Source organism: Ictidomys tridecemlineatus, chromosome 4, assembly GCF_052094955.1.
Source record: "Ictidomys tridecemlineatus isolate mIctTri1 chromosome 4, mIctTri1.hap1, whole genome shotgun sequence".
NCBI classification, from domain to species: Eukaryota; Metazoa; Chordata; class Mammalia; order Rodentia; family Sciuridae; genus Ictidomys; species Ictidomys tridecemlineatus.
The window spans coordinates 160,970,382-160,983,202 of record NC_135480.1 but is presented as its reverse complement, the minus strand read 5'-3'; the positions used below and the strand labels follow the sequence as shown (position 1 = coordinate 160,983,202).

Sequence of the window (12,821 nt, the reverse complement as noted above, 5' to 3'; positions counted from 1 at the left end):
CATTTTGTTTACTGCTACCTCCCAGTACTTAGAAAAGTGCATGGTATAAAATAAGTGTTTAAATATATTCACTATTTATTATTAAATAATAAATATTTACTATTTATTATTATAAAGCCTTAATACAATGGATATTAAAATGCATCCCTTCGTGATATTCTTGGGTTTCCTGCTTGGAGATATGTGTGTGTGTGTGTGCATGCATGACTGTGTGTGTGTGTATGTGTGTGATCAAAACCCCCCCCAAAAAAAAATGCAATTTGAAAACCAGCTCTATAGCTCCAAGAATCAGATCATCAGCGTGGATTCTACTTTATATGTATAACACTGCTAGAGTTGGATTGCTTTCAAAGAAAAGTTCTAGTAGGAAATCACAGGTGTTTGAGCTACTATCCCCAAATTTCTCTCCCATTGAATGTCTTTCCACTGTTGCTTGTATCAGACAAGTATTAGATATTTGACTTTTTGTCTCTACCATTTTATAAATTCTTTCCCAAGTGTTATGAACTTGTCTTCTTTTATCTGTCAGTTTAATTGTACTGTCAGATCATAAAAATCAATGGACATTAAACAAATATATGATTTTTAGCACTAGGTTAAGCTCAATCATCAGCTATTTTTCTTGATGTGCACACACACTGTGCAAAGAGCAAAAGTGTTCAACATAAGCTTACCTGTCATTCCTAAAGATCTTTGGCAGATACCTTCGGGGGAACCACATGGCCAGAGCACACATCAGAACCCAAAGGATTGCAAGCTCATCGAGCATCTGACCCAGGAAACTTAGGGTTGCATGGAAATAGACAGATCCAATTCCTATAGCAAATTATAACAAACAAAAAAAAAAAGGTCACCACAGAAGAACAGACTACAAATTCAATTCACTGCCTAAGATAGCCCTTCCCTAACTGTTATCAGAATCACCAGATCTCTTAAGAAACTCACACCACCAACACATGCAGACTTCACTCAAGCCTAGCAAGAGGATTTCAAATACAGCCCAAATACCAGCACATCAGAACAGTAATAATTGCACAGTTAAGTACAATGTTTTCATCCACAGAGCCTTTGTGGGAACAGGCAGTAAATAAAAGTCAACATTGTTTTCACTGTTAAGAATTCCCAACCTGCCTAGGAGAGGAAATGGAAATTGCACAAGAATTTCACAAAACAATGAGGGACACAATGTCTAGTTTTTTTGTTTTTGTTTTTTGTTTTTCAATTTAAGTGCATTGGAAACCACAGTCTCACCAGAATTCAATTGTTTCACACAACTTTCTTCAGAGAATTGCACTGGCACAACATGAATGGCTAATTCACAAAGAAGTCTCAAACACAGCCAGGAGATAACAACGACAGCCAGCCTTGTTATCAAGCCTGCATTCGAGACTCCTGACTCTTACTTTTGCTGCCAAGCAAGTGAAAGAGTTTACTAAGACGTCACAGTGGCTTTGGTTTATAAAACACTGTGTTCAAAGGGGACAGGAAATGTGCAGAATCCCATTTCCTCCCTTTCAGTTCATGTTCCCACATGATCCACTTACCCACTACTACTAGGAGAGTCCATATTAAATAGATGCCACTGTTGAAGCATGTGGCATACTGACGAAACAAGCACATGCAGATGGGCGGTAAAATGAAAAACAAGACGTTGCTGATCTGGAGGAAAAAAAAAAATTGCAAAACAAAAAGATGTTTTTGTGCACAGATTAATTACAAAGTATTCTTACTTGTAATTATCTTTTTAAAGATAAGGTCTATACTAAATAATGATTTTTTTTTTCATACCAGAGATTGAACCTAGGGTCACTTAACCTCTGAGCCACATCCCCAGCCCATTTTTTTTTTTTTTTTTTTGAGACAGGCTCTCATAAGTTGCTTAGGGTTTCGCTAAATTCCTGAGGCTGGCTTTGAACTTGTAATCCTCCGGCCTTAGCCTTCCAAGTAGCTGGGATTACAGACAGGCATGTGCTACCACATCCAGCTGCTCCCAACAATCTTCTGCCAACGAGACCAGCCCTTTTTCCCAGGCTCACAAGACATCAGATCTCTAAGTTTCTCCTTAGTCACCCTTTTTCAGCTTTCTCGTCTTAAACATATTTTTAGTAACGATCAAATTTATAATTTTCTTTCCAACTTTCAAATGAGATCATTGTAGGGGCTGGTGATGTAGCTCAGTGGCAGAGTACCTGCCTAGTATGCATGAGGCCCTGGGTTCAATCCGGGCAATGAGGGGGGGGGGAGATAAACTGAGCATCAGTTCTTTAATTTAATAGTGTGTCTTATTGGACACAATATATTCCAAATATTATAGTTTGAATATGCAATCAGTATTAAAATATCATCAGCCAGGCTTAGCAGCACATGTCAACAATCCCAGCTACTCTGGTGGTTGAGGTAGGAGAAAGGATTTTAAGTTGAGACCATTGGCAATTTAGGGAGACACTGTCTCAAAAAAAATATTTTTAAATTAAAAATAAATAAATATAAATATTATAAATAAATATAAATATTATTGATGAGAATATTTACATTCTTTTATTCTTACTAAGGATTCAAACTCTATTGTACACTTTGCACATACAGCAACCCTCAGTTTGGGCTAGCCTCACTTCCTGTGATAATGGCCACATGTGGTCACAGACTGCCATATTGAAAAGCATAACTCTAGAACCTCACCTCTCATTTTTAATTTATTGGTTTTTTTTGTTTTGTTTTGTTTTTTGGTTTTGGGTGTTTTGGTGTTTTTTTTTTTTTGTTTTTTTTATCAGGAACTCACAGCCAGCTTTTATTTCAAGAATTTTTAAAATTGAAGCAAAATTCACATACCATAAAACTAACCATTTTAAAGTATTCAGTTCAGTGGAACTTGGCACATTCATATCGTCAGCCATTACCTCTACCTAATTCTAAAATGCATTTATTACCCAGAAAGAAATCCTGGGTTGCCACTCTCCATGCCCCTCTCCCAGAACCCCTGGCAACCACTAATCTGCTTTTGTTCTGTGGATTTACTTATTCTAGATATTTCAGATTTATGGAATTACACACTATATGACCTTTTGTGTCTGGATTCTTTCACTTAGCATGATGTTTTTAAGGCCAAAGTCATGAGAGCAGAGCCTCTGGAATAGGATTAGCACTCTTAGAAAAGAGGTGCCCAGGAGTTGCCCACCCCTTCCACCACATGAGGACTGCAGGAAGTCACATCCATCCTTTCCAGACAACAAATCTGTTAGTATCCTGATCTTGGACTTCCCAGCCTCTAGGACTGTGAGAAATAAATTTCTGTTGCTATAAATTACCCAGTTTAAGATATTTTGTGATAACAGCAAGAACAGACCCAGGCACTGAGTAATTCTATGTTCAATTGATTACGGAATTACAAAACTATTTCCTCCAGGAGGTGGGTTTTGTTTTTGTGTGCGTGGTTCTGTTGTGTTTTGCTTTGTTTTTTTACATTCCCACCAGCAATACACAAGGGCCTACCTAGCCTTGCCTAACACTTGTTATACTCTGGTTTTTGTTTTTAAACTAAGGCCATCCTGGAAGGTGAGCAGAGGTAGGAATACTCCATGACTGAAGCTCATCTAATTGCAGAATGAGGAGGGCCTTGCCTGGGACTCTGCCCACAGAAGTGCATACGGAGGTGAAGACAACAGCTGAGTCAAAATGAGCATTATTGATGGGGATGGAAAAGGAGGGTTCATGGAACAATATTTTAAGAAAAAAGAAGGTTTCAGCAATGGGCAGATGAAGTCTGGGAAGCCCAGGCTCAAAGGCTTTCAGAAGAAAGGAGTAGTCATCCATGTTGGATGATACAGGAAAGCCATTAGAGGACACCTCAAAAGAACCATGAGGGTGGGCTCCTAGCCTGAGCTGTAGGGGCAAGGCAGGCAGAGGGTGTTCCTGGGGGTGGAGAATCACAATGGTGCACAACTAAGTTAAATGTTTCAGCAAACCCCAGAACTCAGAAGCCAACACCTTCTGTGAATGACACAGTATTTAGAAAGGAAAGAAAGACAGAGTGGAAGAGAAATAAAACAAGCGAAGAGAAATACAAAATCCTTTGTCGGGGCAGGATGGGGGCAGGGCTACTGCCTACAGTTAAAATCTAGGACTGAGGGGTGGGTGTAGCTCAGTGGTCCAGCACTTGCCTGGCACAGACAAGGCCCGAGGTTGGATTCCCAACACTGAGACTTTCAGTCTTGGAAATAAGTCAGTTTTAATTTGCCAATAAGGAAGGAAGGAAGAATCAGGGCAAAGGTTGACATACTGTATACACAGTACATTTGCTTTCTTTGTTGCGATCATAATCTTTAACATTCAATGGAACCATTTAAAAGAGCAGAGATATTTGTGGGTTAAAATGAAGGGACTTCAAAGCCACCCCTTGCTTTAAAAGGGAATACAACTGAAGCCCAGAAAGGCTCCATGAGTGACCAAGGTCAGAGAGACAATCACCCAGAGCTGGGGCAGCCATCTGGCTCCTCCCTTTGCATCACCCTGACTTCCACCTTCAACCCACCCATCCACATTCTGAACTCCTAGCCTTCTCTTTTCAATTGATATCTTTTTTTTTTTTAACATGGTGTCATTTTTTAAACACCTTTATTTTGTTTATTTTTTATTTATTTTTATATGGTGCTGGGGATCAAACCCAGTGCCTCATGCATGCTAGGCAAGTGCTCTACCACTGAACCACAACCCCAGCCCTCAACGGATATCTTAACATTGCAAATTGCATCATACAATCTGCACATATGACCCATTACATGATTTAAAGCAAGGCTTTCTTTTGCTAAACATAGAAATAGAAGGAAGAAAAGGAGACAAGGGGAGAAAAAGATGGGGACAGAGAGAAAAAGATGGGAGCAGAAACAAAAAGGGAAAAGAAAACTGGAATTATTATACCATAGGTAACAATTTCTCCCTTCCTATGCATGAATGAGTTCTCCTTTTGAGAAAAAATATAAAAATAAAAAAATATGTTACAGACCAGAAGTCTTGTTTCTACTCTGCTCCCCAGAGGTAACCAATGTTCTATATTCATAGTCTTCAAGTCATTTTTTTGCATTTAAATGATATATATATCACTTATATATCATTTATTCTAACATTATCATTCTGCGACATTATTTTCTCATTCGACAATATGCTTTGCAAACCTTTCATCTTAGTAAATGCAGATTTTTTTTAAAGAGAGAGAGAGAGAGAGAGAGAGAGAGAATTTTTAATATTTATTTTTTTTTTAGTTTTCAGCAGACACAACATCTTTGTTTGTATGTGGTGCTGAGGATCGAACCCGGGCCGCAAGCATGCCAGGCGAGCGCACTACCGCTTGAGCCACATCCCCAGCCCCAGTAAATGCAGATTTGGCTCACTTATTCCAAGTCCTGCAGATGGCTACAGTTTATTTAGCCATTTTCCAGAGGAAGGATACCAACTTGCAGTCCCACCTACAATGTTGGAAAATATATTTTGACTTTAACCCCAGTATATCTTCATTGCTTCAATCGCCTTTGTTTCAAGTAAGGATAGATATCTACTGCCAACTTGTCGCCCAAATGACTCTACCAATTTATATTACCACCAGCAATTCATACATTAATCACTTTTAAATATATGTATATAGTATTCAAGAAGGCATGAAGTCATTTACTATATCTGCAGTATAATAAGACACTTCATAATTTTTTTCCTCCGGTACTAGGTATTGAACCCAGTGTCACTCTATCACTGAGTTACATCTCAGGTCCTTTTTATTTTTTATTTTGAGACAGGATCTCACAAAGTTGCTGAGGCTGGCCTAGAACTTGCGATCCTCCTGCCTTAGCCTCCTGAGTAAACTGGAATTAAAGGCATGCTCCATTGTCCTCAGCACTTTAACATCATTTTGGGGAGGTAGGTACTGGGGATTGAACTCAGAGGCACTTGACCACTGAGCCACATCCCTAACCCTCTTTTGTATTTTATTTAGAGACAGGGTCTCACTGAGTTGCTTAGTGCCTCATTTTTGCTGAGGCTGGCTTTGAACTCGTGATTCTCCTGCCTCAGGCGCCGGAGCCGCTGGGATTACAGGCATGCACTACTTTGCCCAGCTTTAACATCATTTTTAAATGCACATATTATAGCTCCATTCAGAGCACTAGTCTAATATATTGAAATCACACCAATGCTTCTGCAAAGCCCATCTACCAAGGCCTGCTGGCTGCCACTGTCCCTCTTGAAGACAGCAATGTTTGTAAAGGAAAAGCCCAAATTCAAGAGAGATTCTCCTCAAAACAAAAAGAGGAAGGAATGCTAAATGAAATGTAGAAAAGTAAATGAGTCATAGTTAAAAGAGACTCAGTGGCTCCATCTCTACTGAGAAATGAACTTTTCTTCAAAACTCTGCAGGTCACTGAAGCTGTAGAATATTTCGATCAGGGCACATTTTTAAAGCTTATTACTGGATTATCCTTTGGGGAACTGGTTTGTTTAATGCTTGCAGATTTTTTTTTAATTAAAGGAAAAGCACAACTTCAAAATGTATTAATTATTTCCTTTAAAAATTCCTCATTTTATGAATTCCAACATAACATGTGCTCCAAAATAATCTCAAGAACACACTGCAATCTCATCCTGAGACATCGAAATGTGCACTTTCCCAGAAAAAGGGTACATACTAGCAAAACCACAGGGTGGAAACTTTCTGAACAGTAGTTTCATAAACAGCTAAGGACTTTTTCCCTGCTTGAGTAAATTGTGCATCGTGATTGTATGTCGATCACTAACTCTCCATTCTACCATCCCACTCCTGCTTCTGGCGTGACCAACTGTCCTAGTTTGCCTGACACTGAAAGGGGTTCCCAGGGCATAGGACTTTCATTTTGAAAATCAGGAAAGTTTCAAACAAAACCCAGGATGAGTTTGGTCACCCAACTCAGAAGGCTTCTTGCAAAACCCTCTACCCCAGCCCACTAGTGCTAACCCCATACAGAGTGCTAACAACACCCTCAACAAACTGCACACACCACTGTTATGTTATGGCCCTCACTACCCAGATGACATTTTCCAGATCTGGTCTCTGTGACAGGCCCATATTAGTGTACCCATCTAAATGCTAAATAGTATCCAAATGCTTAGATAAACAGACAGGCAGATAGGTTCTACCCTACAGACGGTGGGTCATGGACTTGGGCATGTAAAGAAAGCATATACTTTGTTGAAGATTTTGGGGGACTGGAGAGATAGGTAAGAGATCATGGGCTGATTTTATGCATGAGCCTATATGCTGTGAGACTTTTTCAGCACCAGTAATTTCCTTCTGTTGCCTGAGTTTCTGCCCAAAAGAGTCTCCAAAGGCCAAGTCCAGTGGTTAAAAGACAGACTCCACCTTTCTCCAAAGTGGTTCATCTATGTGAGTGGGGCCTTAAAGCTTAAAACATAAAAAGAAACTCAAATGTGGAGGGCTGGGCTATGGTTCAGTGATAGAGCACTCGCCTAGCACATGTGAGGCACTGGGTTCGATCCTCAGCACATAAAAATGAAATAAAGATATTGTGGGGCTGGAGATGTGGCTCAAGCGGTAGCGCGCTTGCCTGGCATGCGTGCGGCCTGGGTTCTATCCTCAGCACCACATACAAAGATGTTATGTCTGCCGAGAACTAAAAAATAAATATTAAAAAAATTCTCTCTCTCTCTCTCTCTCTCTCTTTAAAAAAAAAAGATATTGTGTCCACCTACAACTAAAAATTAAATATTAAAAAATATCTGTATGTGGAAAAAAACAGTTCAAAGGTGAGTAAGTAAAATGCTATGAACGGAAATGATGTGTTCTTGGAAGAGATATTCGTTCTTGGCTGAAGCAAAGGATAATGAAAAGATCTAAGGCAATAGTCAAATACTGTTTGTGGAAGTTACATCAATGGAGTCTCTTTAGTGGGCCATTTAGCAACAATAATCAGTATTTAAAGTGAAAAGTGCATCCAGATGCAAATATGAGGATATTCACTGCATGACTCTTCAAAAACCAAAATGAAAACAATAAAACAAACAAACTGCTCTAAATATTCATTGATATGGGGTTGACTGGTTAAATGACTTATGGCCAATCCATTAAATGGGAAAATATACAGACATTGTAAGAGGAAGGCATCTCTATCTGAGTTGATATGCAACCATCCCCAAGACATATTTAGTGCAATAAGCAAGATGTAGAAGGTTTTGGATTGTGTAATCTTGATTGGGTTGAAAAAAAAAAGTTTTGAATGTTTGAGAATGCACTATACATACATATTTTACATAAACACACAAATACCTGTAGTTCTACATGCCTAAGAAATGTCTGGAAAGATACAGGAGAAAGGGAATTTTTTACTTTAGAGCTCTGTACTCCAGTTTTTGTTTTTTTTAACCATGCATTGTGTTATTACTTTTATAATAAACAACAATACCAAAAACTATTTTAAACGATTTTTTTTTCACATCATGAGTTTTATCTATGGAAAAGATGGTCCCAGTACAGGAGTTTTAAGTTAAAGAATAACTGAATAATAAATATCTATAGTATGACAAAAGGTACTTACAGTGGCATTTATACTTTAAGAGATCTCTCTAGGTAGATAGTTCATATGACCAAGTTCTAACTCCACCTCTTCCATTTTCTTGGCTCCATCAACCTACATAAGTTGTGTATGCCCTAATGCCCTCCTCTATCAAGTGCATATAAAAAGTAGCACCCACTGCCTAGAGTGAGTATAGAGTACATAGCAGAGCTTCAACACATGACAAATAACTCACAGTAGCCAGTAGTAACTGAACTTGTACGAGTGTCATGATACCCTTAAGACCTATTAAAAAGGTTCTAAATCCCTTTCCCAGTCTTCTCCTGATTTGATATCAATTCCTTTAACTTTTTCTCAAAATTGGTAATGATTAATTTCTTATAAAATAAATAATTAGACCTGTTTTCTTATTATTAGAATTAAAGGAGATGTTTATCAACAAGTTATTTATCAAACAAAATGTTTATCACAATATAAGAGTAAGATAAGCTCAGGTGTGTCCTGTGATAGCATCAGAAGATAAGTAGAGCCCTGGGAGCACAGAGGAAGAGAGTTTTTGCTAAATTCTTCAAATCTACATTCAATAGTCAGGTGATCAATTTCTTCTCTGAGAATAGAATATTCTCCACATTGCCAGAGCAAATTTTGTGGTTTATAAATATTCTAAAAAATAAGGTTGCCAGGTGTAGTGGTACTTGCCTGCAATCTCAATGACTCAGGAAGCTGAGGCAGGAGGACTGCAAGTTCAAAGCCAGCCTCAGCAACTTAGCAAGACCCTAAGCAACTTCGTGAGACCCTGTCTCAAAATAAAAAATAAAAAGGGCTAGAGATTTGTCTCAGTGGTTAAGTTCCCCAGTACCAAAAATAAAATAAAATAAATAGTAGGTCTATCGTATGTATCTGCTGGCCTAATCAGCCACATACACTGTATTTGAACATCAAATGGTTCATTTCTTTAAAAAAAGCCTTCAAGGGCTGGGGTTGTGGCTCAGTGGCAGAGTGCTTGCCTAGCATGTGTGAGGCACTGGGTTCGATTCTCAGCACCATGTTTCAATAAATAAAATAAAGGTCCATTGACAACTAAAAAAAAATATTTTAAAAAAAAAAGAAAAGAAAAGCTTTTGACACTCACTATGTGATAACAGCTCTAACAGGAGTAGGTTAAAAGTAAAGACAAGATGTCCTCTCATCCAGTAGTCTTGGGCTGGGTTGTTCAAGATGGGCTCAGCACACTTATGCATTAACTTTTTTTGGCCTAAATAACCAGGCTTGACACTCTCTGAAGACCTCAGACTCCACAGATAATTACCATGCAGGATGTGTAAAAACCTATTATCCATCTGTCATTTCTTCCTTAATCCTGGTGAAATCCTTAGTATTTCCCAGTATTTTTCACTTAAAATTGGAGATATCAGTTACTACTGGTGTTTTTTCTTGTTGAAAATGTCCAGACCTACTCCAGCCCATCCTCTGTGAGCACCTGTATATACCTGATAGCATGCTCCACCCGGTTTTATAATAGGGATAATGTGGCTTCTTCCACTAACTGCATTTTTTCATGGTATCTCTGAACAACAGAGGGCCTAGTTTCCTTGAGCAACTCACCTGGTCATATAAATAGAAGGGGGCTGGGTACCATGCATGCCTGTAACACCAGCTACTTGGGAGGCTAAGGCAGGACAACTGCAAGTTTCAGGCCAGTCTGGACAACTTAGGCAGACCTTGTCTCAAAAGAACTTTTTGCTCAATGGTAGAGTGACCCTGGGTTCAATCCAAAGAACTGGAAGGAGGAAGAGTTGGTGGTGGAGGAGGAAGAGATGAAGGAGATGGAGGAGGAGGAGGAGGAGGAGGAGAAGATGGAGGAGATGGAGGAAATGGAGAAGATGGAGGAGATGGAGGAGGAGGAGGAGAAGATGGAGGAGATGGAGGAAGAGGAGGAAGAGGAAGAAGAGGAGGAGGAGGAGGAGGAGGAGGAGGAAGAGTGCTGGTGTGGAAGGCTGCCATGAATTTCAGTACTGAAGGGAGAGTCAAGACTTCTGGATTGTGACCCTAGACATACCACAATGTGGGGATGACAGCTCTCTCAAGAGCCTGTTTTTCTGGTCTTAGGAATAAAAAGACAGGGACTAGAGAATTGTCCAGGCAATAAGCACCTGACTCCTGCCAAGGACATTTTCTATGGCAAATCCAAGGGGAAAAATCCTAAATAACAACCTCAAATTCACAATGACTCAAATCCACAGTTCCTGTTTTTTTGTGTTGGGGCAGTGAAAAGATAAGCCACAGAAATGACCGAGCAAAGTCCTACATTTGGTACCAGAATCATGAGTTACAGGGACAGAGAAAAACAGAGGCATTTCCTCTTCCAGAGACAACTTTTCACTCCCACAACGACTGAAATCCCGGGATTCTGCATTGGAGAAGTTTCTGTTTGCCCCTATCTAGGGACCCAGGCAAGTCCAGAAAATCCGCATGCTATCATTTCCAAACTTCTCTTTGACACCTAGACTTAAGAACCGGAAAAAGCACAGGCCTGAGGGAGATGAATTTGGAGCTGGCACAAGAGTAGGAATATTAAAGGGAAGAAAAAAGAACTTGTAGTAATTAACCTGATTCTGGACAAAAATAAAGTCGACCATGATTGCCATATTCTTGGGGACGGGACAACTCAGCGTGGTGGGAGAGTCCAGCCCCTAAGACCTGCAGGGGACTTCCCCTTTCCCAGTGCTCCGAAAGCAGGTATTCAGGGCAAAAACGCACAATGCGACCCAAGTGCGTCACGCCACAGAGATCCTAGGGGAGGAAGGGAGTTTCCCAGGGGATTCACCGCCCCCAACTGACCCAAACTGGGAGAATGGACGGACAAGGACTCCAGGCTCCGGGACGTATGGAGACCAAACAAGACAATAGAGCCATCAGAAGGAAATGACAGAAGGAGGAGGAGGAGGAGGAGGATCCCAGATGTCGAGATTAGGGACAGAAGAGGAGTACAGACCAAGAACTGGAAGGAGCGCTCAAAGGAGGGGGCGTGGATCAACTCTGGCCCTGGAACGAGAATGGCTCCTATACACACAGCGAACGTCCAGCTTCCAGACGCTGCGGCGCATGGGGACAGCCCCCTCCCGCCGGCCCTCCTGCCATCCCCTCTCCCGCGACCCGCACCGTATTGTAGAACTCGGCGATGGCAGGCACGATGGTGTAGTTGTCCTCGCACCAGTCCACCTCCGAGCTACCAGCCCGCAGCTGGTCCCACCAGTGCGGGGCGCCCATGGCCGCTCTGGGGCATTGGAGCAGCTGCTCCTGTAGCCGAGAATAGCCCAGATCTGCTGTCGGAGGCAAACTGCCGCGGCCGCGGCTTTATGCAGTACCCAGCACCTCCGGATGTGGCGCCTCCCCCGCCGGCCTCCAGGCGCTCGGCTCCGCCCGCTGGACCAGACCCTCTCACAGACCCCTCCCCCGGCTCCGCCCTCTGGGGAGGAGCCCTCGGGCGCTCGACAGTCACGCCCACTAGGGGCGGGGTCCACGTGGAAGGAGGGGCCTAGGAGGGGTGAGCAAAGGCAGCGACCTACTTCCTGCAGACACCTGCCGGCTCCAGTGCTCACCTCTGGTGGTCAAGGACTTAGTTGTCCGTCCCTTGCGCATCCTGGCTCAGACTCACAGGCGCCCCTGTGTTTTGCAAAAGAACGCCAAAGTCCTCCCTGGCAAAAATTAAAATGAGAAACACAGGATGACCCAGACCCCTTTGAACTCTAAGGGAGTTTGCACCGATTTGGCTTGGTCCTGCGTGAGACTGCAGTGCTATCGCCTAAGAATTGCCCTTGGTCTCCCTGAAACCCTAGCGACTTGCTACAGTCGCTGGGACAGGAAGACCTTCCAGGCTTCAGGAAGGCTTAACGACCGTCCCACGCAGCCTGGGCTGCCCATTCCCCAGTGGAGAACGTCTGCAATTTCCATTTTGTTCCTATCCTTGATCTCTAAGGCTCCAGCGTTAGACTTTGATCCATTTTGTCCCATCCTCGCAGAAGTCTGACACCTATAAAAACTTAAATTGAGCAACAAATATACCACTTAATAGTAACTATAAAAATGACAATTTTATTTTTAGAGGCCTATTCTTTTGAGAAAGGTAATAGATGAATGATTAGAGCAATTGAAAATATTTTTTTAAAGAGAGAGTGAGAGAGGAGAGAGAGAGAGAGAGAGAGAGAGAGAATTTTTAATATTTTATTTTTTAGTTCTCAGCGGACACAACATCTTTGTTGGTATGTGGTG

At 41.4% G+C, this 12,821-nt stretch overlaps 1 protein-coding gene across 1 annotated transcript in view; it reads right to left on the bottom strand.

The window, feature by feature from the left end:
• Nucleotides 1-11,943, bottom strand: part of Acer2 (alkaline ceramidase 2) — a 39,130-nt gene extending 27,187 nt beyond the window's left edge. Inside the window, exons 1-3 of the mRNA XM_005335901.5 lie at nucleotides 11,712-11,943; nucleotides 1,545-1,659; nucleotides 675-816 (exon numbers count right to left, since the gene is read on the bottom strand). Coding sequence (XP_005335958.1) covers nucleotides 675-816; nucleotides 1,545-1,659; nucleotides 11,712-11,819 — 365 coding nt within the window. The 5' untranslated portion in view covers nucleotides 11,820-11,943. The remainder of the gene's footprint in view (nucleotides 1-674; nucleotides 817-1,544; nucleotides 1,660-11,711) is intronic.
• Between the last annotated feature and the right edge of the window lie 878 nt (nucleotides 11,944-12,821).